This window comes from Ischnura elegans, chromosome 11, assembly GCF_921293095.1.
Source record: "Ischnura elegans chromosome 11, ioIscEleg1.1, whole genome shotgun sequence".
Taxonomy (NCBI): domain Eukaryota; kingdom Metazoa; phylum Arthropoda; class Insecta; order Odonata; family Coenagrionidae; genus Ischnura; species Ischnura elegans.
In genome coordinates, this window is record NC_060256.1 from 2,966,728 (window position 1) to 2,991,965 (window position 25,238).

A 25,238-nucleotide genomic window follows, 5' to 3' on the forward strand; every position below is an offset into this window, starting at 1 on the left:
CTCGCTTCTTCAGAAATGTCCTTTTGAGATTTTGAGAAACTATTTGAGACGAGCTGATTATTGTTTTATTTTGTAAAAAGGAATATTTTGGAAATTCCTATACGTATTTGTTTTCATTTATATGGCCAGTGATTCCAACTAATGATAACCCATGGAAATATTTTCTTTAGCTCTCATAAAATTACATTTTTTCCCCTTCCACCCGTCCTTCCTTCAGCGATAATTTTCACCATCACAATTTCTCTTCCCACTTTCTCTTCTAAGAATAAATGAAATTATTACCAAGCAGGTCAAGCAGGATTTTGATGATGTCATAAAAACTTAATAATTTTTCAAATCCAAGGCATCAAAGTATTGAGTTGGAAATGCTGTACACAAAAGCCAACAAACGCGGCAGACACCCGGAAGAAATTAATGCAGTCACAAAAATTGAAGAGGAAGCGTCATCTTCGGCTCAAACGGTCTTTCTCACTAAAGTACTTCTCTTTTATACCTTACGCTATGAACATCATCTTTAATCGACCATCGTGAGATTGGTTTGACGCAGCTCTCCATTCCTATATCCTAGCCTTTTCATAGCGACGCATTTCTTCTCTTTTACATCCTTTATATTCTGACCGACGTAACTCATTCGAGGCCGTCCCTTGCCCTTCTTCCCTTCCACGTGTCCTACAATTATGTCATCTTGCACATGCCTCAAAATGCGGCCAAACCAGTCCTCAAGGTTTTTAGAATATTTCTTTTTCTCCCACTCTCCCCTGCACTCCCTCATTGCTTATTCGATCCATGCATTTTATCTGAGTCCCTATTTCCTATAGCATCACATTTCGAATGCTTCCACTCTTCTCTGTTGCTGTCAACGTCCAAGCCTCGCTTCCATTGAGAAATATGCTCCATGAGTAACATCTGATGAATTTCTATGAAAAATCTCTCACCTATTCAAGCTAATGTTTTCCTAGCTTAATTTTTCTACTATCCTCCTCTCTTTGGTTCCTTACAAATATTTTAGCCTTCCTTTCGTTCATTGAAATTTTCAGAAGAAAGCATATACTGGTGGAGTTACGGACAAAGCTGGAAATGTGCTTGGGAAAATGGCTGATCTTCTGTTGTCGATTCGCACGCAACGAAAAATAAAACACTGAATCAGATATAGATTTCGTTTGCATCGTGATAGTTAAATTCATCGTTGGTTACAGGCATATCCGTTTAAAAACAACTAAATCGAAAAATGGATTATCAGAGGATAGATGCCCCTAGGAAATTGTCCTCCTCAGCAGATTGCCCTCCTCACCTGCATCTACGTACATAACACCCAGCGAGCCACCTTTAGGATGTTTAGCAGGGGTAATCAATCAGGTGGTCGCCGTAAGGAAAAACATTCTGGGGGTCCTGAGGCCTCTGAACACCTCCCCTACGTGCCTTGATTCCTCAAAGTATTTTTCCTTATTTTAAACTTTAAAATTTTATGTAAGTTTTTCTCAAATGTCAGATTTTAATGTTTGAGATGGAGCTATATGTCTCAAAGAGTTTTTTCTCTGCCTCCTTAAATATCAATATGATAATGTAACTTTAAATTGAGTAACATGCCGCGAGAAATATATCTGTCGGTCGAGAGTTCCGTAAGCCTCAACTTGCAGTAGTGTAATGACGCATAATCCAAACGACGTGAGTCTGTCTTCCAAAGTCAAGCAGCAGCGGACTGGTTGTCCCGAGAATCCCGCGGCTTAGTGAAAAAGCCTTCTTCGAGAAGACAAACTGCCGCCGGGGCGAACCCTGACGATTCTCCATAACATTTCTCAGGAGAACCCCATGCTACCCGGACATGGGCGTCGATTTTATTTACGGAGAATTCATTTCATTTTACAACCATCTTTCGCGCTCCCACGGAAACTTTCTAACTAGGATTGGGTGGGTGTTGTGGCTAGAGTGCCGGCATCCCACTCTGTGGGTCCGGGTTCAGATCCCGGCGATGGCGGAGATACTTCATTCTGTGCTCTTTGGAGGGAACTCCAAGCGCAGCACTCGGTCTGTCGCAAAGCCGTGGCGCCTGTCGCTGAGAGAACACCGGGTTTCCCTCCACCCTTCCCTTCCCTCGTGTCACAAATGACCTCTACCCTCGGTCGCCGCCTCCGAATGCCATTCACTTTCTCAAACCAAAGTCCCGTTCATAGAAAAAGCAGCAATAGGGAGTGGTGGGCGAGAGATTCCTGAATTTCAGATTGTTTGACCTCTGCGTCAATGTTCGCAGAAACAAATAGTGCGGAAATCTGGATAAAATTAGCGTGAAGTCTCGTCGATTATGCATTTACATGAAAAATAGTTGGAGTCTGTCGCAGCGAGCAGTCATTTGTTTCAAGCGCTTTTTTCCCGTTTGTGTTGATTCAAATCGTGGATCAAGGAAGATGATTTGTATCTTTGGATGAAAAAGACCATGGATACACTTTGGAATGGATACTTTGACACCGGGAGAGACAAGGAGGCAGCTAACAAACATTCACTCCATCTCAATGCGTACGTGGGTGTGCGTACGGCAGTTTGCTGTTGATTCTGCAAATCAGAGCCGGCCTTAGGGCGGGGCGACCGGGGCGACCGCCCCGGGCCCTGCGTTCGTGAAAAAAAATTAAAATATACGATAGTTTTGTATCAAAGTACCATAACGGCGTAATTACGAAGTCTGAATTTGGGAGGGGAACACATACTTAGCCAGAGAGTGGTAGGGATTCAAAATGCTCGAGTTTGTAGATGGGGTATAGAGTTTAATATTTTAAGTGAAGGGCCCCGCACTGAAGGTTCGCCCCTAGCCCCGCACTTACTAGGGCCGGCCCTGCTGCAAATGGATGATAGATGGCGCCCCGTCCGAGCTATTTTTTTAACCCCCCTTTTATTTTAAAACTAATTTTTCGTTAAGTGCAAAATTTAAATTGATTTTGTGCATATTTTGATCGGTCTCGACCCGCGTTCAATTCGAAAGCGGCGATCCCCACTGAGTGAAAGCCGGTGTGGCCGTCACCGGGTGTTTTCGGAGATAGTGATAATGCGGTCCGTTCCCATGGAGTCCATATCTCTTCCTTATCTCACCGTCTATATAGTCATCCCCGTCCGGCTCCCATTGGCCCTCAGTCTCAGAAGACCAAGCCAACGCAGCCGATCAACGGGTCAGTGTTCTTCCTGCCGTCCGGTCAAAAGGCAGGAGTCGAAATGCTCAGTGTCGTGCTGTTGCTTCTGGCTGCTCACCTGCCCAGCCTCTCGGCCGCCCCACAACTTGCAGGTACTCATCAACTCCTTTCATCTAGATGTGCACACTGCCTTGCAAAGCCAACATCCAATCACTCCGAGTCCTGCCTACCCTACAAGCCGTCTCAATTGACGTGTTTTTTGCGTTATGATACCAGCCGTTCATCTGAAGAAATTGAATTAAAATAAAAAAGGGTGCGCTGCAGATATTTGCGCCATTAGTCCCACTAAGCATTTTTTTAAGGTGGCAACTGATCTGGGGAAAACGACTCACCCAACATTGTTCTCGCTACATATTTTAATTCCCACCGCAATAGGACTGGACGATATGCCATGAGGACTTTTCACGTACCCGGTATCTCGTCTTTGCACGCGTCGGGGATGTAGGTCGGATTATACATGTGTATATGGCAGAGATTATCTCTTACATGTACTATTTATTTCATTAGATTGGCAGATGGAATGGTTTGGGAGGCTTCTTTAAGCGCCTTGGCACTTGGAATTTTCTCGTACCACTGTGCCAACTGCATGTTTAATCTGCATGTAACTAGCTCGCAACCACGATTTACGTATGACCCATCCAACTGGTCGAACTTCGCATAACTTCTGTTCTCTCGAGGAACCCGGCGTAACAATGAGACCAGGTACCTACTCTTCTTCATTATATATTATAATGCCGTTCGATCACAGCGCTAAATGCGTCTCACAAACCCACTAAGGACGTACTGAAAATTCGTGCACACCCGTATTCCTGCGTATCATTATCAGGTGAGAAATATCATTGGCAGCCACGCCTCCCGGCTGAACGTCAGGTTTTTAATCGCAGTGAATTCTATTGTGGTACTCATTTACAGAACAATAATGTTTGAACCCATCCAATCTTCCACGAAGGAAGTTTCACATACAGAAGCGAAAACATTGCCTGAATGAGATATCAAGTTTCTGAAAATAGCCTTCCCCATCCAATAGGAAGGCAAGTGCAATTTCACGGTGCCTGAATTCTAGCGTAAATAGTATGGAAATCATGGATCCTTTTTGTGTCACGTAGAAAGTAGTGGGCAAGGTCCATCAAGAATGGTGACGAAACCTAATGAAAGGCTTCATAGATGGCTCACTGATCAAGGGCGTACCCAGGATCATAACTAGGGGAGGGGGGGGGGGGGCAAGCCATAGTCTAGGGGGAGGGGGGGCAAACCAAGTTGTGACATTAGTCTATGAGATTATTTCCTTGAAAAAATAGTTTTATTTTAGTTAAATATCTCATACTAATACATATCATTTTTCATGGGTTTAAAGAAAATTTTTTGAATGCTTTCGTTTCAATTCAATACTGATTTTGCTAAAAGACTTTTCCGATTTTTGCTGGTGGGGGGGCAGCTGCCCCCCCCCCTTTCCCCTCGCTGGGTACGCCCATGTCACTGATGATGATGGCATTCAATATTTGGCCTCGTACATTCCTTAGATTCTTTTTTACTTTTCACCTTAAATGTTGCATGTTGTGTCACCTTTATTTCTATTCTAGGGGAGCGCAATGTAAGAACTGCGGAATTGCGCATTTTGTTTACACAGAGGTTAAATGACGCAAAATCATCCTCTTAACTGAGAAATTGCACGAGCAATTGCAACTCTTTCTTTTGAAACAATCAGAATTTTGATGCATTTAAATAAAACAACTGAGCAAACGGCTTCAGGTTTTAGCCTTATTAGCGTGTGCGTTCATCTAATTGTAAGTGTCCATACCTCATTCAGAGTAAGGTCCTTAAATGCTAGACCGCTCCTAATTACTACCGTTGTGGCGTGACGAGATAAGACTCGCGAGCTTCATGGTCCTCGATTGCCCAGCTGTCCAAATCTCATTAACCTTGGCAATCGCTGCCGGCTAATGCAATCACCACGACGATGCTGCCGCGGAGTCAAGCGTGCGGCCCTCTTGAGAAGCTTCACGATTGACAGGGAAAACACACTCAAGGCTGTGCGTTGATAGTCGACATACCTATTCTACTATTTTAGATTATATCAACTCAATCTTAGACAACTTATGAGGATGATGGCTTCGATCTGTGATGGATATACTTTTCGAAAACGCTTGGTTGTTGAGCTTCTGAATTCACCACAATACACCCTCTCACTGTCCAAGCTAATTAGTGCCGCGTAAATACTTGCATCTTCCCTTGGAGCTGTTTCATATCGAGATTGCAGAGTTATATAAGTGAAAATTAGTTCATTCGTTATGCGCTCCGAAATTAGGATCAATCCTTTAATTGGGTCGAGATGACGTCAATTTGTTGCTATGTCGTCATTTGTTTCCCCCTTAACTGGGGAGAGTGACTATAGTCGCAAGCGGACTCCGCTCCCCATGCGGGGAGCGCGACTATAGTCGCGCGTGCCGTCGCGTCGCAATGTTATGCGGAGAAGGCATGAATATTCATTCTTTATGCATCATTGCGTGTTTTATGCTTTGTCAGAGGTTCTATACCAATATATTTTAAGTATATTGCCATTTTTGTGCAATAGCTTTACTATAAATATTTTTTTCGAAAACGGCATCTCCGAAAATCGGTGGATTTGCTCCCCACCAGGCGAAAGATAAGGAAATTTCTGCCCCCAACCAAGGGGTTAATCACGTTATTAATTTTCATGATTTTATACATTTTACTGGTGTTTGAAGGTATTTGATGGCAGTGAATGGCAATTTTTTTTTAATTAAAAGCACAGTCAAATTATTTAACTATTGACCATTTAATTTTTTAAACTCATTTAAACATGAAATTCGATTTAATCCAGAGTTTTATGTCCATTTATGCGGCTGAATATACTATACTCTTTAAAACTGTTATTGACTATATCTATTTTTCAAATATTGAACCTCATAACCAATAATTTATTTTTGCTTTTTTATATAGCCAGAAATAATGATAGAATTCAGAATTATCGATGCACTAAGTTACCTTAGATCCTCATAACCAAATATCAATGGCAGACAACCATTTGGTTTCCTTTATCGCGCAGAGGCTGGCTGGAATGGACGATATTCCGTGCAATTGGATGGAGCAGACGTCTTCATCGATCTGGGAGACAAATCCTCGGGTTCCATGTCAACTAAGGGACTGCTGTCCTCTGGGCCTCCGTCAACCGCCTCGGCAGGACCCGAAGGCGTTGTCACCGGTGAGAATTCACTCTGGGCTCGCAATCATATGGATGCCATTTCATGATCAGGGGCTGGCTGGCAAACATAAAATGCTCCCGGGGCTACATGAACTCGTAATCGATAGGATATCCGTTCGCTTGTATTTCTCAGCAGAACCCAGTAGCCGTTGACCCGTCTCGTCTGTTTTCAACACCTGCTACGAAACGTTCTATTGGGAAAAGTCTCCCAGCAAACTTTGTCCCGCCACCAGTGGCGCCGACTCCAGGGCAGTGGGCTTGAGGTGGGCAAAATTCTTATGGGTGTGAGGAAAAAATGTGTCAGGCTTGCTAATTTTCCCCGGAGTGTCCAGATGTCGAGATTCGAGTTATCAGGGCTCTAATGTTGAACATATGACTATTCTAAAATGCTTAAAAAACTTAAAACTCACTATTTATAATATTTTCTGGGGCAAGATCCCCGGTTTGGCCCCCCCAATATTTTTTGAGAGTCGGCACCCCTGCACCGGCGTTCTGCCCAGGTCGGCTGATCAACAGTCGTCGAGGGCTCCGACAACCCTCACGTCTATCGTGGCGTGTAATAAAAAAAGAAAAAGGATTATTTGAAGCAAAGATTTTTGCAATATAAAATTCTACGTTTTCATTAGGTGCTTTATTCACAAAGTACACCGGGTAAAAATATTATTTTTTATCCATGTGCACGAAATGGCCAAATTTCCGCCTGCTTAGATTTCGAATGCACAGAAAAGGTCGGAACAAGGGCCGTCCTTATCGAGAAAGGTCAATTTTCACTACGCTCTCCGAACAGTAACGATTAAATTATATTAAATATTTTATATATTTTATTTTTATTATACATATAATATTATATATTTTATTAGATTTAGGGGATGTTTCAAAGACAAAAATCTCTATATTGATAATATAACCATAATACATTATAAAATTGTACAAAATGTAAAATTTTCACTTTTTATAATATTTTTTCTCGTGAAACTTCTATTTTCATTAACTTTTATTCAGTTTGTATGAGCCAGAATAGCGTCAAAATCTATTTCGGGGCATTCAATTTCCTAAAATTTTCCAGCGTGGGAGGACCCCCCAGTAGAGGGGGCCCGATCTTGAGCCCCATCCGAGGACCCCCAACCACTCCTCCCCCCCCCCCCCCCCCCAACACCACTCACGTTCTGTAAGAATATCAATTTCCTTTCTCATGGAATATTACTATGACAAAGATAATGCAATGAAATGGACTGTGTATGATGACATGGAGGAAATTAAGTTTTATTTTTCTATCCAATATACTGAGAATTATCTTCTACCGTCAAACCATTGTCTCAAATAATCTTTTGAAATATACTAAATAATCATAAATTATTATTTAAATAATGAGATAAATATAAAAATTTTAATGAAAAAATAATTTGGAAGTCTCGAAAAAGAGTAGGCTGTGTTGAATAGGGCCAGTGGCCCAATTCATTGTCGAGTGCGACACGTTGAACTGATTTATTCTGTGAGGACGTGAATGGAGCTTCTCAAAGTCTCAGCAGGGCTACAGATTAAATACCGGCCTCAATAAATTTCACAGGGCTCCGAATTTCAGACCTTCAAATCCGCCCTACCTACGTGCAATCAGTCAGGTAGTTAGAGGTTTTCATTTGTAGGTGTTTTTATCTCTGATATATTTGGCATGTCTGGTGATCAGATTATCAGCGCGCTAAATCTTAATTTGGAAGAAGTTATCGCAGAGTGGAAAAAGATGTACCTACGTTGCAAATTGATAATCTCTGCCTTGGCGACCGACCAAGAATCACCGGTCTTCAATTAACCCTTTCATTGAGGACTTAAGTAGCGGAGCGATGCCTCGGAATAGTAGGTTAGATTTTTTTGCTAACCCCTCTCTGCTGTGAAGGTGAAATAGTAGATAAAAGTGGATGAGTCAATCTTTTTTCTCTTTGAAGTTTCAAGTGCACAGCTATCACATGTGTCCACTCATAGTTGAAGTGACTCTTAGGCTGTTGTCAAGGGACCTTAAGATGGTGAAATCGGACCCAAGCCAATGGAAATTTGTGCATGAAAAATAGTATTCTTTTCTACCAATTTGCAGCCCTCTACACGATGATGTATCTCGTCAAGGGGTCAATTAAATGTCAACGTCTTTCCTAATCGTTTCCTTAGTTGTTGACGATTTTCTGCTCGTTATCACTATTTTTCTTTATAATCTGTGTATCGATACGATGTGAGGTAAATGCCTAGGCTTTTCCTTCAATGCAATGCGGTTCGCCATCATTTTCGACTTTGCTGTCTCCTTCGAGGAAAATGGCTTCTCGGCATGAGCTCGTGACGTCATAAACTTATCTGCGCAATGATTGAAGCCGTCACGTCGCGAACAATGTGAGCGTGAAGTAGGCGATGGCCCTTAAGGCGTTATGGTAGTGACGGCTGGGAGCCGCTCTGGGCGACCGAAGTCGATCGTTTTTTCCCCCTGCCGGAGTTCACATACCACTCAATTGCGGAACAACTAGAAGAGATAGAGACTTGCGGTTTTCTTTATTGTATTTAGAAGACGTGTATACAGATTAAGACAGGACATAAATAGTAATATGTCCTCAGGTGATCGAGAAAATCAAGTTGGACTTTGGCCAATTATAACTTGCCTCCAAGCAAAAACATAAGAATTTTTAAACCGTCTGTCTGTGGCTACACTTTTCTTCCACAACCACCTTGAGACCCACAGTTCTATGTGAATTCGCTTGGCCTAAAATGTCTCTACCCTGGAGTACTGCAGGCCCAAAACGGCGACAAAGGACGTGATTCGGGCCAATTCGAATTTCTTACTTCCCCTCACCCCGCACCGCCCTCCCAACTACGGCAACGTCGCAGAAAGTGGAATGGGGACCGCTCCCCTTGACCCCTCAAACGAAGGCCCACCTTTCCAGCTCTCCCCAGTCGCAGTCAACGCAGGGAGATTCACTAACGAGTATCAGATTAGTACTCTTAGCTGGGTTCAAAAGTCGAAGCAGGCTGCTTTAGCAGTAGCACCAAAAGGATTATTCGCGGCTAATTTCAACAAATAAGAGTCTCAAGAGCGCCAATACGCTTCATATAGAAAAACAAAAGAATTGACAGTTGCGCAGGATAAATAATTTCATCTTTTTCTTCATAAGAAAATTATATGAAATTTTGGCTAACCAATGATCCCTCACAAGAAGTAAATTGATAACTAGCAATATGTAATTATATTATTTGCCGTCGTAGATAAATCAACATTTTCCTCTTGCGATACATACACAGCCATCGGCTCCTATTGCGTTCCCAGTTGAACTGCTTCAATATCACTAATATGTTGAATCAAGACCTCAATCGATTCTTACCGTCTTCCCAATGATTCTCAGTCACTGACTACCCGTACTAGTCGCGCGTAATACCTAGTTGACTGCTATTGGAGTCAACTTCGACATTTAAACCCAGCTGTGAAGCCATGGAGAGGGAGAGAAAGAAATTATTTTCGACTTCGCTTCTAGTAGGAAACTTCCAAGTGTCACGGAGTGAAGTCTTGTGCCTCTGAAGTTTCACTTCGTTGGGAGAATCGGTAATGGTCAAATCATTAGCCTCTAACCATGCGCTTGTTTAATTGTTGCAGCTTCAGAACTAGCTTCTTCAATTCTTTTCAAAACACAAAATTAAGTCTTCCATATTAAGTGGAGGAAGTGTTGGATAAAATACTGGGTTTTTTTAAAAAACGATATACAGTGGTTTTGCAATATTGTGATGACTGAATTGATTGCGAGTGCAGGAGAAGGAATTTTGGACGGTTTAGTTGGACAACCTTGGCATGGGAAGAGAAAATTATCGAGGTGAACGATGAATAGCCTTTTTTTTTATAAACAATCAAAATATAAAATTACAGTTACAAAAACTGCGCTGACAGCTAGAGTGAAAATAAATAAATAATACTTTTGTTACTAATTTTGGAAGTTGAGATACGATTAGAAAGAGTAAAGTGAGAAAATAAAGTTGAGAAGAGGAACTTATCAAAAATATTTTCTTACATACTATAGGTTAAAACATCTTAAATTAAGGAGCAGAAACCCAAATGATTAAAAATATTACGACATAAATGGCTGTGTGAAATATTTTATTAAATTACATTTGGGAAACATTATATCTTCGCTCCCTTTTCCACTATCGCCTTGCTAATATGAGCAGCTTCTCTTATATCTTCAAGGCAAAGCCTTTTGCCGTACCTAGGTTGGACTATTTCTGGCAACAAGCATTCCATGAAGAATCTATAACAGAAAATTAGATGTAATTGTGCCAGATTTCAATTCTATTGAATATTCAGTAAAAGTTTAAAAAAATTACTTTGTGAGCTTTGGCTCCACTTCCTTCATCCACCATTCATTGTTGGGCGAAATTAATTCTAATTCGCGGCTCCAACCTTTCGTGTACACAAAAAAAGGCATCTGGCCCTTTTAGTCATCCTTAGCTGACTTTGCACCTGATAAAAATAATTGTGCGTCTCTTTGAGGATATATTTCCTCTCTTTTAGCTGCACATAGGGAAGCTGTAATGATAATGATTTATGTAAATAATTTGGGTGAATCTGTTCACTGCATATACTATTTGGTTATATTCAAAACGCTGTGTCGTGTTGTGATATTCGCTCGATAAATTTTGCAGTATCAACAGCAGAAAATCAAAATTAAGGGGCCTTCGAAATAAGTTTTCGGTAAGCAAGTAGACTCGCGTTAAATAAAAAATATGAGTGAAATTACAAATCTATAAATGGAAATTAGTTAAATGCATAAATTAGTTAAATTAATAAATGGAAAAAACACATTTCATATATTTAGCTGCATATGCTACTATTTATAACCTTTTTTGCATTAAAAGCTCCTTCAAATGTTGGATAGGAGGCAGCGGTGACACCAGGACACTTCTCTTCTAACACAGTATCGCTTCCAATCAGACCGTCTAATAGAGAAAATTAAATGGATAGACTGAGTTTACATTAGGTAAATTGTAATATAAGAGGTTTGTCTGAATGATTTACAGAAAGCATTGATATTACCTGGACTAGCCGAAAGATATGGAAACTCCTCATCAACATATAAGCCGCTGGGTTCCACCTTGTACCCCATGCATCGCAAGTGGTCTTTCGCTATCTCCTCCATGTTTCTTCCATTCATCATGTCCGGAGTGCATACGGATCCGTATAGAATGGAATGCACAAGCCTTTTACAGGAGGTGTATGGTCGCATATGGCAAACCTCTCCGTGATTGGAAGCGGACAATCTTTTCCGACGCTCCGTCATCCAAATACTTCTGTCTACTTGAATCGTTGTAGACTTCTGCAGTTTTAACCTACCCTCTGCGGTCATTCTGCTTAATTGTTCAATGAAATCGCCCTTCATGCGTTCCAATAACTCTAATGGCTCTGGCGCATCATCATCCACCATCCGGTAATCTTTATCAGGCCCAGCTCTTTTTGCTCCTGTTTTCAATTTCTTTTTACTTTGCAGCCCTTGCGCTCTTCGTTCCCTCATTCTCTTGGTCTGCCTCATATTTTTATCCTCAAATGTTTTGGTGTATTTTCCTGGGATAAAAAAAGATCCACAGTCAACATTCCAAAAAAATAAAATCTACTTTTCTATGCCTTCATTCCTCTCTATTCATAAATTACTGTTATGGTTATGATAATGACTTACCAGGACTGTAACCACCCGTTGTTGCCTTGTGAATCTTCCCTAGAAAATGGCAAGAGGAATTCAGGGATACGACTGCAGAATGACATCGGGTTCCAAATGACTTGCTTTTAGCATAGTTAATGCGTTTACCATTTCAATATTTCGCAGCTACGCTGTTCAAGGTTTCGCACATACTATTAGTAGCGCGAAAGATCAAACTTCTTGAATTATTTGCCATCTTCTCAACTAATTTCTGTATTGGAGTCCACATATTAGCAGCTATGAAGTCTGGCACTAAGTTAACCTCATCCTCTTTCCCGTCTGGCCCTTTACAAAAGTAATCGGCGCATCGATCATGCTGCCCGAACACATGGCTAGGACAATTGATGATGTCGTTACGAAGTGCCATTATTCGGTTTTGCATGGACATACCTGTTAAAATAAATTAAGGTTAATCACGCGTATTTTCTCGTCTCATATGCCATAAATAACCTCTAACTTCAATACCTTTCTGATTTTTCCAGTGTATACTAGCACAGGAAATAGCTGTGCGAATCTTCAGGACGTTTGCATCCAGTTTATGACGAAGGTGGGCTGGGTATTGCGTGTTATCCTTAATTTTGCGCATATTGTTGCAGAAGTTCCGTAGAATGTGGCTTATGCATTCAATGTTTTCCACGGGCATTGAAATTCCGTATGGGCTGGTCTCCAGTAAGAGTCTGTGGACACTACTGTCTCCGTCACCTAATATAAACAAGATAAGTGTTGGACCTCTTTAACTGTTAATTTTTTCTCCATGAATATTCACTCCCAATGCCTTTTCTTTGATTTCATTAATGGCTTTCTCAATGTAAACGTTGAAAATTACGGGTGACAATGTACAGCCTTGTCGCACTCCTTTCTTAATTCTTGCTTCTTCACGGCTGGGCCCTGATTTTATCACCGCTACTTGGTTTTTGTATAAAATGTGGATGATTCTTCTGTCATTATAAAGAACCCCAATTTCCTTTAGGATTCCAAGCATTGTGCTCCAATCCACGTTATCAAATGCTTTCTCTAAGTCCACAAACGCAATGAATGTTGGCTTGTTCTTTTCCATTCTCTTCTCTATGAGCAGTCTTAGGGCCAGTATTGCTTCTCTTGTGCCTTTGTTTTTTCTGAATCCAAATTGGTCCTCATCCAAGTACTCTTCTGCTTTTCGTTCTATTCTTCTATAGATGATCCTTGTCAGTACGCAACCCATACGCAGGCTTAAAGAAAGCTGGAGTAGCGCCTATAGGCGAAATTCAGAATACAAGCCATTTGCCAAATCAATAAAAATCTAGAGCAAATGCAGAATTTTCTATGATTGAGAATGCATTTCTTCAATGACTGCAAGAGAAGAGAGGTGAGTTTGTTACACCTCACTCTACTTAGAAGAAAAGAACTCCAAGTGTCACCTGGATAGAGTGTAAGAGTGCCTGACTTCTTCTCTACCAGTGCCTCTGTGGAAAACAGCAACCATCAGGAAAAAGGTCCTAGAGTGAAGGCGCAATGAAAACACCAACACCAAAATCCGACAAAGAAACAAAAAGATTGAAAGACCCTACATCAGAAGATGACGCATTCAGTTTAAGATCTGGTGGCGACAGCGAAATCATCCTCTAAAATAGTATGAGGAGAATATAGGACACGTGCCTATGTAATTCTTTGTTAAAACTTTCGCGGGTACTCGTCATGTTGAATAAAAACTTTTGGGCTATGTCGCCGCCTCAATTTTTGGGTGGCCCCAACGTTTCCCGACCGATGCTGGTCGCTTTCTCTAGTGATTCTGAAGAGGTGGGAGTTTAAATTCATGTATATATAGGTATCCGTCTCAGGTGGTGGGGGGAGGGGAGCGAGAGGTTGGAGGAGTGGGTAATTGATTCTTTTTGCTGATTACCTCGCCTCCTTTCCTAAAAACAAGTTTTTATTGACGACGGTAATCAATATCATGGTTGTACATTCAAGAAGCGCACAGTTACTATTGCGCAAATACTTACACAAAAGTTATGCAAAACGATGCTGGACGACTATTTTAGCTTTCCAATCCGGGTGACGCTGACAGCAAAGAACGATAAAAACGTAGGTGAATGAAAGAAAAACCTCGCCAGATGGCTATAATTTCATTTGAATATAATTTTTAATGCGGAATTCAGATGAGTTATCAGCTGGCTAAGTCCTTTGCATTTATTACTTGCGAGTGAACATTCACATCCTTATAAACTCCGTGAAAAACCGTGTATCGTGCGTCATTTGTTTTCAATACGATGCAGAGACGCAGAATCCTTCTAACTAACAATAAGCGGGTGGAAGTGTCATGGTGCTCTGATGTCTTAGAGCTGCGATGATCAAGGAGTCTCTCCTCAACATGGATGAGCTGTACACAGGTCAGCAGCATGGAGATGCGACGACAGGCTACGGAAAAACCCCGCAGTGAAGATCCAAGACAAAAGTAGCTTTAGAAAAACAGCGATAGATGAAACAGGAATTCTTTGGATACAAAATTGTCCGGAATCGTCCCACCATATGATTTACGGTAGGAACAGAGTTGCAAATGAGGTGCGAAGAGAGTTTCCAAAAATCAATACGGGACTGAAGGAAGAGGAATGTGGAGATAATGAATATAACGGCTATGTGAATAAAAGAGTGGGACAATGAGTGCGAATCATGATAAAAAACGAAGGCTTTTATTGATAAAGTATTATAGGAAATGGATAGAGTGATAAACATTTCAATAGACTTACTTACTAAAAAGCTACTTGCCATCCAGATGCATGAACACGCCAGATAGTGCCAGTAGAGGAGAAGAAGTGGAGGAAATGTTCGATAAAATATAAAGTTAATCAAAGAACAAAAGATATGGATGTGGCCATTTTGCTATGAGCCATTGGAATAAGTGAGCAGAATTAGTTTTATGTGGCTTCCGAACGATGATAGATTTAGTGATTTAGTGTTATTATTTGAGAAATATGAGATGTGACTAAAGAGAATTAAGAGAGATAATATGGTGAAGATGAACTTTTAAGCTAAAGGTTTGAATAAGTAGAAGTTGTAAATAAATGGAGACAAGAAATGAAAGATGTATTTACCGCATCAATGTGAACGGGCACTGGGAAAAAACAAAGGAAGAAGCTAGGTATCGGAATGGAAGACGAGAGAAGCAACCCAAGCATGGATTTAGACATGATGGGTAAAATGCAAGAAAGAAGGGAATGTAAAAAAAGAAAAGAGAGAGAGGGAAAAAGATATATTTTAACTAAACAGTGAATTTTGAAGAGAAACGTATAAGATCAGGAAATGATGGTATGAGGGAATGTAAATAATTGAGCGATTATAACGTAGGAAAAATGACTAACTATTCTATAAATATAAAAAAATAGCCGGAATGGTTACAAATCATCTGAGTATTGTTTAGCACATATAGATAAAAATTAAGAAGGAATTTGTGGGTTATGTGGGTGTGGAGCAGAAAGTTAAATTTCAGTTGGAAAGACGAGAGAGATATTAAGCGATACCACAGGAGTAAAATAGATGACTGATGAAGACAACCAAAACAAAGAAGTAAAGCTGGCTGGATCATGTGGATATCACTGAGATAGAAAACGGAAGAAAAGGACGGTTGATTTAGAATAGGAGACAAGAGTACGTGGGGATGAAGATAATGCACGAGACAGGATTATCAGGAGGGTATTCAACGAAACCTGACCTGCTAAGCAGCTAACTACAATAGGTAAGATTGTATAATGATCAATTATTGCCTATTTGAACAAATTCAGCAATTAATTAGCAGCATTTTCCGCCAAAAAATGTTACCGTCTCTAATTTTTATTTTTGTTAAGGGGGAAATTGTGCAGGTAAAGAGGATGCAGGATAATACGGTGACTTACTTCCGTATTGCGATAGTCCTTCTCTATTTCCTGTAACCCTTATCCTTTCGTTTCGCCATATCTTCAGCTCGCTTTCAGACACAACCACTGAAACAGCAGATATTCAAGCGAAAAAGCTGAGAAGTCACTGAGGTGCTGAGAGGTCGAAGAAAAGCGAATGATATTCGCTGGGACTTCCCTGAGTTGCGGGGTGTAAAGGCTACTGCATGAGAAGCGGAGAGGAACACTCCCCTCAGCTGTCTAGCCCGCCCTCCCACCTGTGTTTGAGGTGCGACTGCCGTGACTTCTCAGCTTTTTCGCTTGAATATCTGCTGTTTCAGTGGTTGTGTCTGAAAGCGAGCTGAAGATATGGCGAAAAAGATACTCTTGTCTCCTATTCTAAATCAACCGTCCTTTTCTTCCGTTTTCTATCTCAGTGATATCCACATGATCCAGCCAGCTTTACTTCTTTGTTTTGGTTGTCTTCATCAGTCATCTATTTTACTCCTGTGGTATCGCTTAATATCTCTCTCGTCTTTCCAACTGAAATTTAACTTTCTGCTCCACACCCACATAACCCACAAATTCCTTCTTAATTTTTATCTATATGTGCTAAACAATACTCAGATGATTTGTAACCATTCCGGCTATTTTTTTATATTTATAGAATAGTTAGTCATTTTTCCTACGTTATAATCGCTCAATTATTTACATTCCCTCATACCATCATTTCCTGATCTTATACGTTTCTCTTCAAAATTCACTGTTTAGTTAAAATATATCTTTTTCCCTCTCTCTCTTTTCTTTTTTTACATTCCCTTCTTTCTTGCATTTTACCCATCATGTCTAAATCCATGCTTGGGTTGCTTCTCTCGTCTTCCATTCCGATACCTAGCTTCTTCCTTTGTTTTTTCCCAGTGCCCGTTCACATTGATGCGGTAAATACATCTTTCATTTCTTGTCTCCATTTATTTACAACTTCTACTTAGTCAAACCTTTAGCTTAAAAGTTCATCTTCACCATATTATCTCTCTTAATTCTCTTTAGTCACATCTCATATTTCTCAAATAATAACACTAAATCACTAAATCTATCATCGTTCGGAAGCCACATAAAACTAATTCTGCTCACTTATTCCAATGGCTCATAGCAAAATGGCCACATCCATATCTTTTGTTCTTTGATTAACTTTATATTTTATCGAACATTTCCTCCACTTCTTCTCCTCTACTGGCACTATCTGGCGTGTTCATGCATCTGGATGGCAAGTAGCTTTTTAGTAAGTAAGTCTATTGAAATGTTTATCACTCTATCCATTTCCTATAATACTTTATCAATAAAAGCCTTCGTTTTTTATCATGATTCGCACTCATTGTCCCACTCTTTTATTCACATAGCCGTTATATTCATTATCTCCACATTCCTCTTCCTTCAGTCCCGTATTGATTTTTGGAAACTCTCTTCGCACCTCATTTGCAACTCTGTTCCTACCGTAAATCATATGGTGGGACGATTCCGGACAATTTTGTATCCAAAGAATTCCTGTTTCATCTATCGCTGTTTTTCTAAAGCTACTTTTGTCTTGGATCTTCACTGCGGGGTTTTTCCGTAGCCTGTCGTCGCATCTCCATGCTGCTGACCTGTGTACAGCTCATCCATGTTGAGGAGAGACTCCTTGATCATCGCAGCTCTAAGACATCAGAGCACCATGACACTTCCACCCGCTTATTGTTAGTTAGAAGGATTCTGCGTCTCTGCATCGTATTGAAAACAAATGACGCACGATACACGGTTTTTCACGGAGTTTATAAGGATGTGAATGTTCACTCGCAAGTAATAAATGCAAAGGACTTAGCCAGCTGATAACTCATCTGAATTCCGCATTAAAAATTATATTCAAATGAAATTATAGCCATCTGGCGAGGTTTTTCTTTCATTCACCTACGTTTTTATCGTTCTTTGCTGTCAGCGTCACCCGGATTGGAAAGCTAAAATAGTCGTCCAGCATCGTTTTGCATAACTTTTGTGTAAGTATTTGCGCAATAGTAACTGTGCGCTTCTTGAATGTACAACCATGATATTGATTACCGTCGTCAATAAAAACTTGTTTTTAGGAAAGGAGGCGAGGTAATCAGCAAAAAGAATCAATTACCCACTCCTCCAACCTCTCGCTCCCCTCCCCCCACCACCTGAGACGGATACCTATATATACATGAATTTAAACTCCCACCTCTTCAGAATCACTAGAGAAAGCGACCAGCATCGGTCGGGAAACGTTGGGGCCACCCAAAAATTGAGGCGGCGACATAGCCCAAAAGTTTTTATTCAACATGACGAGTACCCGCGAAAGTTTTAACAAAGAATTACATAGGCACGTGTCCTATATTCTCCTCATACTATTTTAGAGGATGATTTCGCTGTCGCCACCAGATCTTAAACTGAATGCGTCATCTTCTGATGTAGGGTCTTTCAATCTTTTTGTTTCTTTGTCGGATTTTGGTGTTGGTGTTTTCATTGCGCCTTCACTCTAGGACCTTTTTCCTGATGGTTGCTGTTTTCCACAGAGGCACTGGTAGAGAAGAAGTCAGGCACTCTTACACTCTATCCAGGTGACACTTGGAGTTCTTTTCTTCTAAGTAGAGTGAGGTGTAACAAACTCACCTCTCTTCTCTTGCAGTCATTGAAGAAATGCATTCTCAATCATAGAAAATTCTGCATTTGCTCTAGATTTTTATTGATTTGGCAAATGGCTTGTATTCTGAATTTCGCCTATAGGCGCTACTCCAGCTTTCTTTAAGCCTGCGTATGGGTTGCGTACTGACAAGGATCATCTATAGAAGAATAGAACGAAAAGCAGAAGAGTACTTGGATGAGGACCAATTTGGATTCAGAAAAAACAAAGGCACAAGAGAAGCAATACTGGCCCTAAGACTGCTCATAGAGAAGAGAATGGAAAAGAACAAGCCAACATTCATTGCGTTTGTGGACTTAGAGAAAGCATTTGATAACGTGGATTGGAGCACAATGCTTGGAATCCTAAAGGAAATTGGGGTTCTTTATAATGACAGAAGAATCATCCACATTTTATACAAAAACCAAGTAGCGGTGATAAAATCAGGGCCCAGCCGTGAAGAAGCAAGAATTAAGAAAGGAGTGCGACAAGGCTGTACATTGTCACCCGTAATTTTCAACGTTTACATTGAGAAAGCCATTAATGAAATCAAAGAAAAGGCATTGGGAGTGAATATTCATGGAGAAAAAATTAACAGTTAAAGAGGTCCAACACTTATCTTGTTTATATTAGGTGACGGAGACAGTAGTGTCCACAGACTCTTACTGGAGACCAGCCCATACGGAATTTCAATGCCCGTGGAAAACATTGAATGCATAAGCCACATTCTACGGAACTTCTGCAACAATATGCGCAAAATTAAGGATAACACGCAATACCCAGCCCACCTTCGTCATAAACTGGATGCAAACGTCCTGAAGATTCGCACAGCTATTTCCTGTGCTAGTATACACTGGAAAAATCAGAAAGGTATTGAAGTTAGAGGTTATTTATGGCATATGAGACGAGAAAATACGCGTGATTAACCTTAATTTATTTTAACAGGTATGTCCATGCAAAACCGAATAATGGCACTTCGTAACGACATCATCAATTGTCCTAGCCATGTGTTCGGGCAGCATGATCGATGCGCCGATTACTTTTGTAAAGGGCCAGACGGGAAAGAGGATGAGGTTAACTTAGTGCCAGACTTCATAGCTGCTAATATGTGGACTCCAATACAGAAATTAGTTGAGAAGATGGCAAATAATTCAAGAAGTTTGATCTTTCGCGCTACTAATAGTATGTGCGAAACCTTGAACAGCGTAGCTGCGAAATATTGAAATGGTAAACGCATTAACTATGCTAAAAGCAAGTCATTTGGAACCCGATGTCATTCTGCAGTCGTATCCCTGAATTCCTCTTGCCATTTTCTAGGGAAGATTCACAAGGCAACAACGGGTGGTTACAGTCCTGGTAAGTCATTATCATAACCATAACAGTAATTTATGAATAGAGAGGAATGAAGGCATAGAAAAGTAGATTTTATTTTTTTGGAATGTTGACTGTGGATCTTTTTTTATCCCAGGAAAATACACCAAAACATTTGAGGATAAAAATATGAGGCAGACCAAGAGAATGAGGGAACGAAGAGCGCAAGGGCTGCAAAGTAAAAAGAAATTGAAAACAGGAGCAAAAAGAGCTGGGCCTGATAAAGATTACCGGATGGTGGATGATGATGCGCCAGAGCCATTAGAGTTATTGGAACGCATGAAGGGCGATTTCATTGAACAATTAAGCAGAATGACCGCAGAGGGTAGGTTAAAACTGCAGAAGTCTACAACGATTCAAGTAGACAGAAGTATTTGGATGACGGAGCGTCGGAAAAGATTGTCCGCTTCCAATCACGGAGAGGTTTGCCATATGCGACCATACACCTCCTGTAAAAGGCTTGTGCATTCCATTCTATACGGATCCGTATGCACTCCGGACATGATGAATGGAAGAAACATGGAGGAGATAGCGAAAGACCACTTGCGATGCATGGGGTACAAGGTGGAACCCAGCGGCTTATATGTTGATGAGGAGTTTCCATATCTTTCGGCTAGTCCAGGTAATATCAATGCTTTCTGTAAATCATTCAGACAAACCTCTTATATTACAATTTACCTAATGTAAACTCAGTCTATCCATTTAATTTTCTCTATTAGACGGTCTGATTGGAAGCGATACTGTGTTAGAAGAGAAGTGTCCTGGTGTCACCGCTGCCTCCTATCCAACATTTGAAGGAGCTTTTAATGCAAAAAAGGTTATAAATAGTAGCATATGCAGCTAAATATATGAAATGTGTTTTTTCCATTTATTAATTTAACTAATTTATGCATTTAACTAATTTCCATTTATAGATTTGTAATTTCACTCATATTTTTTATTTAACGCGAGTCTACTTGCTTACCGAAAACTTATTTCGAAGGCCCCTTAATTTTGATTTTCTGCTGTTGATACTGCAAAATTTATCGAGCGAATATCACAACACGACACAGCGTTTTGAATATAACCAAATAGTATATGCAGTGAACAGATTCACCCAAATTATTTACATAAATCATTATCATTACAGCTTCCCTATGTGCAGCTAAAAGAGAGGAAATATATCCTCAAAGAGACGCACAATTATTTTTATCAGGTGCAAAGTCAGCTAAGGATGACTAAAAGGGCCAGATGCCTTTTTTTGTGTACACGAAAGGTTGGAGCCGCGAATTAGAATTAATTTCGCCCAACAATGAATGGTGGATGAAGGAAGTGGAGCCAAAGCTCACAAAGTAATTTTTTTAAACTTTTACTGAATATTCAATAGAATTGAAATCTGGCACAATTACATCTAATTTTCTGTTATAGATTCTTCATGGAATGCTTGTTGCCAGAAATAGTCCAACCTAGGTACGGCAAAAGGCTTTGCCTTGAAGATATAAGAGAAGCTGCTCATATTAGCAAGGCGATAGTGGAAAAGGGAGCGAAGATATAATGTTTCCCAAATGTAATTTAATAAAATATTTCACACAGCCATTTATGTCGTAATATTTTTAATCATTTGGGTTTCTGCTCCTTAATTTAAGATGTTTTAACCTATAGTATGTAAGAAAATATTTTTGATAAGTTCCTCTTCTCAACTTTATTTTCTCACTTTACTCTTTCTAATCGTATCTCAACTTCCAAAATTAGTAACAAAAGTATTATTTATTTATTTTCACTCTAGCTGTCAGCGCAGTTTTTGTAACTGTAATTTTATATTTTGATTGTTTATAAAAAAAAAGGCTATTCATCGTTCACCTCGATAATTTTCTCTTCCCATGCCAAGGTTGTCCAACTAAACCGTCCAAAATTCCTTCTCCTGCACTCGCAATCAATTCAGTCATCACAATATTGCAAAACCACTGTATATCGTTTTTTAAAAAAACCCAGTATTTTATCCAACACTTCCTCCACTTAATATGGAAGACTTAATTTTGTGTTTTGAAAAGAATTGAAGAAGCTAGTTCTGAAGCTGCAACAATTAAACAAGCGCATGGTTAGAGGCTAATGATTTGACCATTACCGATTCTCCCAACGAAGTGAAACTTCAGAGGCACAAGACTTCACTCCGTGACACTTGGAAGTTTCCTACTAGAAGCGAAGTCGAAAATAATTTCTTTCTCTCCCTCTCCATGGCTTCACAGCTGGGTTTAAATGTCGAAGTTGACTCCAATAGCAGTCAACTAGGTATTACGCGCGACTAGTACGGGTAGTCAGTGACTGAGAATCATTGGGAAGACGGTAAGAATCGATTGAGGTCTTGATTCAACATATTAGTGATATTGAAGCAGTTCAACTGGGAACGCAATAGGAGCCGATGGCTGTGTATGTATCGCAAGAGGAAAATGTTGATTTATCTACGACGGCAAATAATATAATTACATATTGCTAGTTATCAATTTACTTCTTGTGAGGGATCATTGGTTAGCCAAAATTTCATATAATTTTCTTATGAAGAAAAAGATGAAATTATTTATCCTGCGCAACTGTCAATTCTTTTGTTTTTCTATATGAAGCGTATTGGCGCTCTTGAGACTCTTATTTGTTGAAATTAGCCGCGAATAATCCTTTTGGTGCTACTGCTAAAGCAGCCTGCTTCGACTTTTGAACCCAGCTAAGAGTACTAATCTGATACTCGTTAGTGAATCTCCCTGCGTTGACTGCGACTGGGGAGAGCTGGAAAGGTGGGCCTTCGTTTGAGGGGTCAAGGGGAGCGGTCCCCATTCCACTTTCTGCGACGTTGCCGTAGTTGGGAGGGCGGTGCGGGGTGAGGGGAAGTAAGAAATTCGAATTGGCCCGAATCACGTCCTTTGTCGCCGTTTTGGGCCTGCAGTACTCCAGGGTAGAGACATTTTAGGCCAAGCGAATTCACATAGAACTGTGGGTCTCAAGGTGGTTGTGGAAGAAAAGTGTAGCCACAGACAGACGGTTTAAAAATTCTTATGTTTTTGCTTGGAGGCAAGTTATAATTGGCCAAAGTCCAACTTGATTTTCTCGATCACCTGAGGACATATTACTATTTATGTCCTGTCTTAATCTGTATACACGTCTTCTAAATACAATAAAGAAAACCGCAAGTCTCTATCTCTTCTAGTTGTTCCGCAATTGAGTGGTATGTGAACTCCGGCAGGGGGAAAAAACGATCGACTTCGGTCGCCCAGAGCGGCTCCCAGCCGTCACTACCATAACGCCTTAAAGCGGAGGAAACAGAGGTCCCTTGATTTTTCAAAGTGTAAGTGCATATAGCGCAGAATTCATGACGACAATTTGCAAAGGCGATATTGAAGTACCTATTTGTGAAATTTAAAACTGAAATGAAATCCAGTGAAAATGACAGGTTAGTGATGGCGTAATCAAGAAAATTTTGGCTCATGGCAACCTAACATTTCAAATATGTACTTATTGCCGTGATGATTGGTACACGTATATATCTTTCATATCGAAAATATAGCCGAAAAATGTAACGGAAATTATTTTTATTTTTTGTCGAAATGTCAAAACATAGAGGTAAATATGTATGAGGTTGTCCATGGATGATTGAAAATAATTATCAAGTGTCACTGCAGAAAGATCTTGGCAGTCAGACCTTCAAACTTCACTCCAGCATTGTATTGAAGAATCAAATGCCATCTAATTGATAGAACCAAAACTACCTCTATAATTGAGATCAGTGGCAGATTAAGAGAGTGAGGAAAACTATTTACTCCCCTCCTTCCGCCATAGCAACAGCCTTAATACGCTCCTGGCTATAATAATCACTTAATTAATACTGTTTCATCGATTTTTTCTTTAAATTAGAGCCAGTACCTGAAGAGAATGAGAAGGAAGAAGTCACAACTTGGTCCATTGCCTGGTACTTGACACTCCTCTCAGCTTTCATAGTGTTCTTTGTGTTCATTGGGTTGATGGAGGTGTTCTGCCGGAGACGGGGGCGATTCAGCTATTGCTGTGGGCCAGACCAAGCCAACCGAGGCAGGGTGAATCCAAGGTTGGACTCCACATCAAGCTCAAGACTAGGGGACCCCACCACTGCTCCCCCTCCCCCATATGAACTCTTCAAACCCCCTTCGTACAACACCCTGTTCCCCTCCAACATCAGCGCTCAGCCGGAGAAGATGCCAGAGTCATTAGTGGAGTCTCCACCCGCAGATCAGTTGATATACGTCATAAACGTCCATAGTGGAAGAGGAGTATCTTGAAGCAAACAAACCTAAGACTGGGAAGGTCAAAATGAGCCCAGAGAAGGAAGCAATCTCCCTCAGTGTCTCCCCCCCCACAATCTGCTGGAAATTTCATGAGATAAATGACACATGGCCAGTTCTCTTCCTCCTCCCGTTGTAGCACGGGAGCCAATGATGGCCCATCCCACGTGGCTGTCATCACTACACATGTCCGAAGGTTTAGCGAGCCTTTTGAATGTTGACAAGTGGAATGCGAGAGGCTGATATAAGACTTTGGATGGAGATAGATGATTCACCCTTAATTCGTGGTTGGGTTTCCTGGTCCACGAGATCCTTCAGCTGTACACCCACACCTTTGATTACTTAGATGATATGCAAGCAGAGGAAATGCTCAAACAATGTCTTTGTAATTATTGAGACTAGATGATTAATGAGTGTGGATTTGAACCGAAGCAGATGGGAAAGAGCTCGTTATGTTTTCACCTCTGAGCCTTGGCTGCTTCAAAATTCAACTAAGCCTATCATGCATAAAGTGCAGAAGCAATAATACCACTCATTTCTCATTGTTATCAATTACCGTAGTTTTTCGTCTCCTGAATCGAACTCACTTCATTTTTTCACTTCTCTCAAAAAAAGTTAAAAAATTAGAACACATTTGTTGTCCTTTATGAATTATTTACCTTGGTTCGATAAAAAATTGAAAATAGGTTGTAGGTTGAAAGTTCTGTCAAGTATAATCAGAAAAATGATTGGATTTTGCAATTTTTCAATTAATTGATATTTTAATCTGAATATTTGCTCAACTAAACCTCTTGTCAATGGAATGTTGATCCTACAAAACATCTAAAGGAAAAGGTCCTGCATAAGATGTTGCAGAATCATATTTGATGTCAATCAATAGGAATTCAAATATCTTTTCAGCTATAACTAGGAATTCTTCCTGGACTTTGTGCAGGGGAGAGGGCAAATACCCTCTCCT

At 40.4% G+C, this 25,238-nt stretch overlaps 3 protein-coding genes across 3 annotated transcripts; 2 read left to right on the forward strand and 1 right to left on the reverse strand.

Annotated features, from left to right (window-relative positions):
* The first annotated feature begins 1,969 nt into the window (after positions 1 to 1,969).
* LOC124168386 lies at positions 1,970 to 25,238 on the forward strand. Its single transcript, XM_046546600.1, has 4 exons — positions 1,970 to 2,025; positions 3,090 to 3,268; positions 6,244 to 6,399; positions 23,877 to 25,238. Exons 1-4 carry the CDS (start codon positions 1,970 to 1,972, stop codon positions 24,275 to 24,277), a joined length of 792 nt encoding a protein of 263 aa, XP_046402556.1. The 3' UTR covers positions 24,278 to 25,238.
* LOC124168202 lies at positions 10,458 to 12,713 on the reverse strand. Its single transcript, XM_046546334.1, has 4 exons — positions 11,453 to 12,713; positions 11,258 to 11,355; positions 10,744 to 10,945; positions 10,458 to 10,667 (listed from the first exon to the last, which is right to left on the reverse strand). Exons 1-3 carry the CDS (start codon positions 11,943 to 11,945, stop codon positions 10,802 to 10,804), a joined length of 735 nt encoding a protein of 244 aa, XP_046402290.1. The 5' UTR covers positions 11,946 to 12,713; the 3' UTR covers positions 10,458 to 10,667; positions 10,744 to 10,801.
* LOC124168203 lies at positions 19,359 to 21,614 on the forward strand. Its single transcript, XM_046546335.1, has 4 exons — positions 19,359 to 20,619; positions 20,717 to 20,814; positions 21,127 to 21,328; positions 21,405 to 21,614. Exons 1-3 carry the CDS (start codon positions 20,127 to 20,129, stop codon positions 21,268 to 21,270), a joined length of 735 nt encoding a protein of 244 aa, XP_046402291.1. The 5' UTR covers positions 19,359 to 20,126; the 3' UTR covers positions 21,271 to 21,328; positions 21,405 to 21,614.

Coding starts and splice junctions, on each gene's coding strand:
- LOC124168386 (XM_046546600.1), top strand. CDS start 1,970: ATGGCGGAGATACTTCATTCTGTGCTCTTTGGAGGGAACTCCAAGCGC. Junction 2,026..3,089: donor AACTCCAAGCGCAGCACTCG/GTCTGTCGCAAA, acceptor CCGTCTATATAG/TCATCCCCGTCCGGCTCCCA. Junction 3,269..6,243: donor GGCCGCCCCACAACTTGCAG/GTACTCATCAAC, acceptor TTTATCGCGCAG/AGGCTGGCTGGAATGGACGA.
- LOC124168202 (XM_046546334.1), bottom strand. CDS start 11,945: ATGAGGCAGACCAAGAGAATGAGGGAACGAAGAGCGCAAGGGCTGCAA. Junction 11,356..11,452: donor ATATCTTTCGGCTAGTCCAG/GTAATATCAATG, acceptor TTTCTCTATTAG/ACGGTCTGATTGGAAGCGAT. Junction 10,946..11,257: donor GAGCTTTTAATGCAAAAAAG/GTTATAAATAGT, acceptor TTATCATTACAG/CTTCCCTATGTGCAGCTAAA.
- LOC124168203 (XM_046546335.1), top strand. CDS start 20,127: ATGAGGCAGACCAAGAGAATGAGGGAACGAAGAGCGCAAGGGCTGCAA. Junction 20,620..20,716: donor ATATCTTTCGGCTAGTCCAG/GTAATATCAATG, acceptor TTTCTCTATTAG/ACGGTCTGATTGGAAGCGAT. Junction 20,815..21,126: donor GAGCTTTTAATGCAAAAAAG/GTTATAAATAGT, acceptor TTATCATTACAG/CTTCCCTATGTGCAGCTAAA.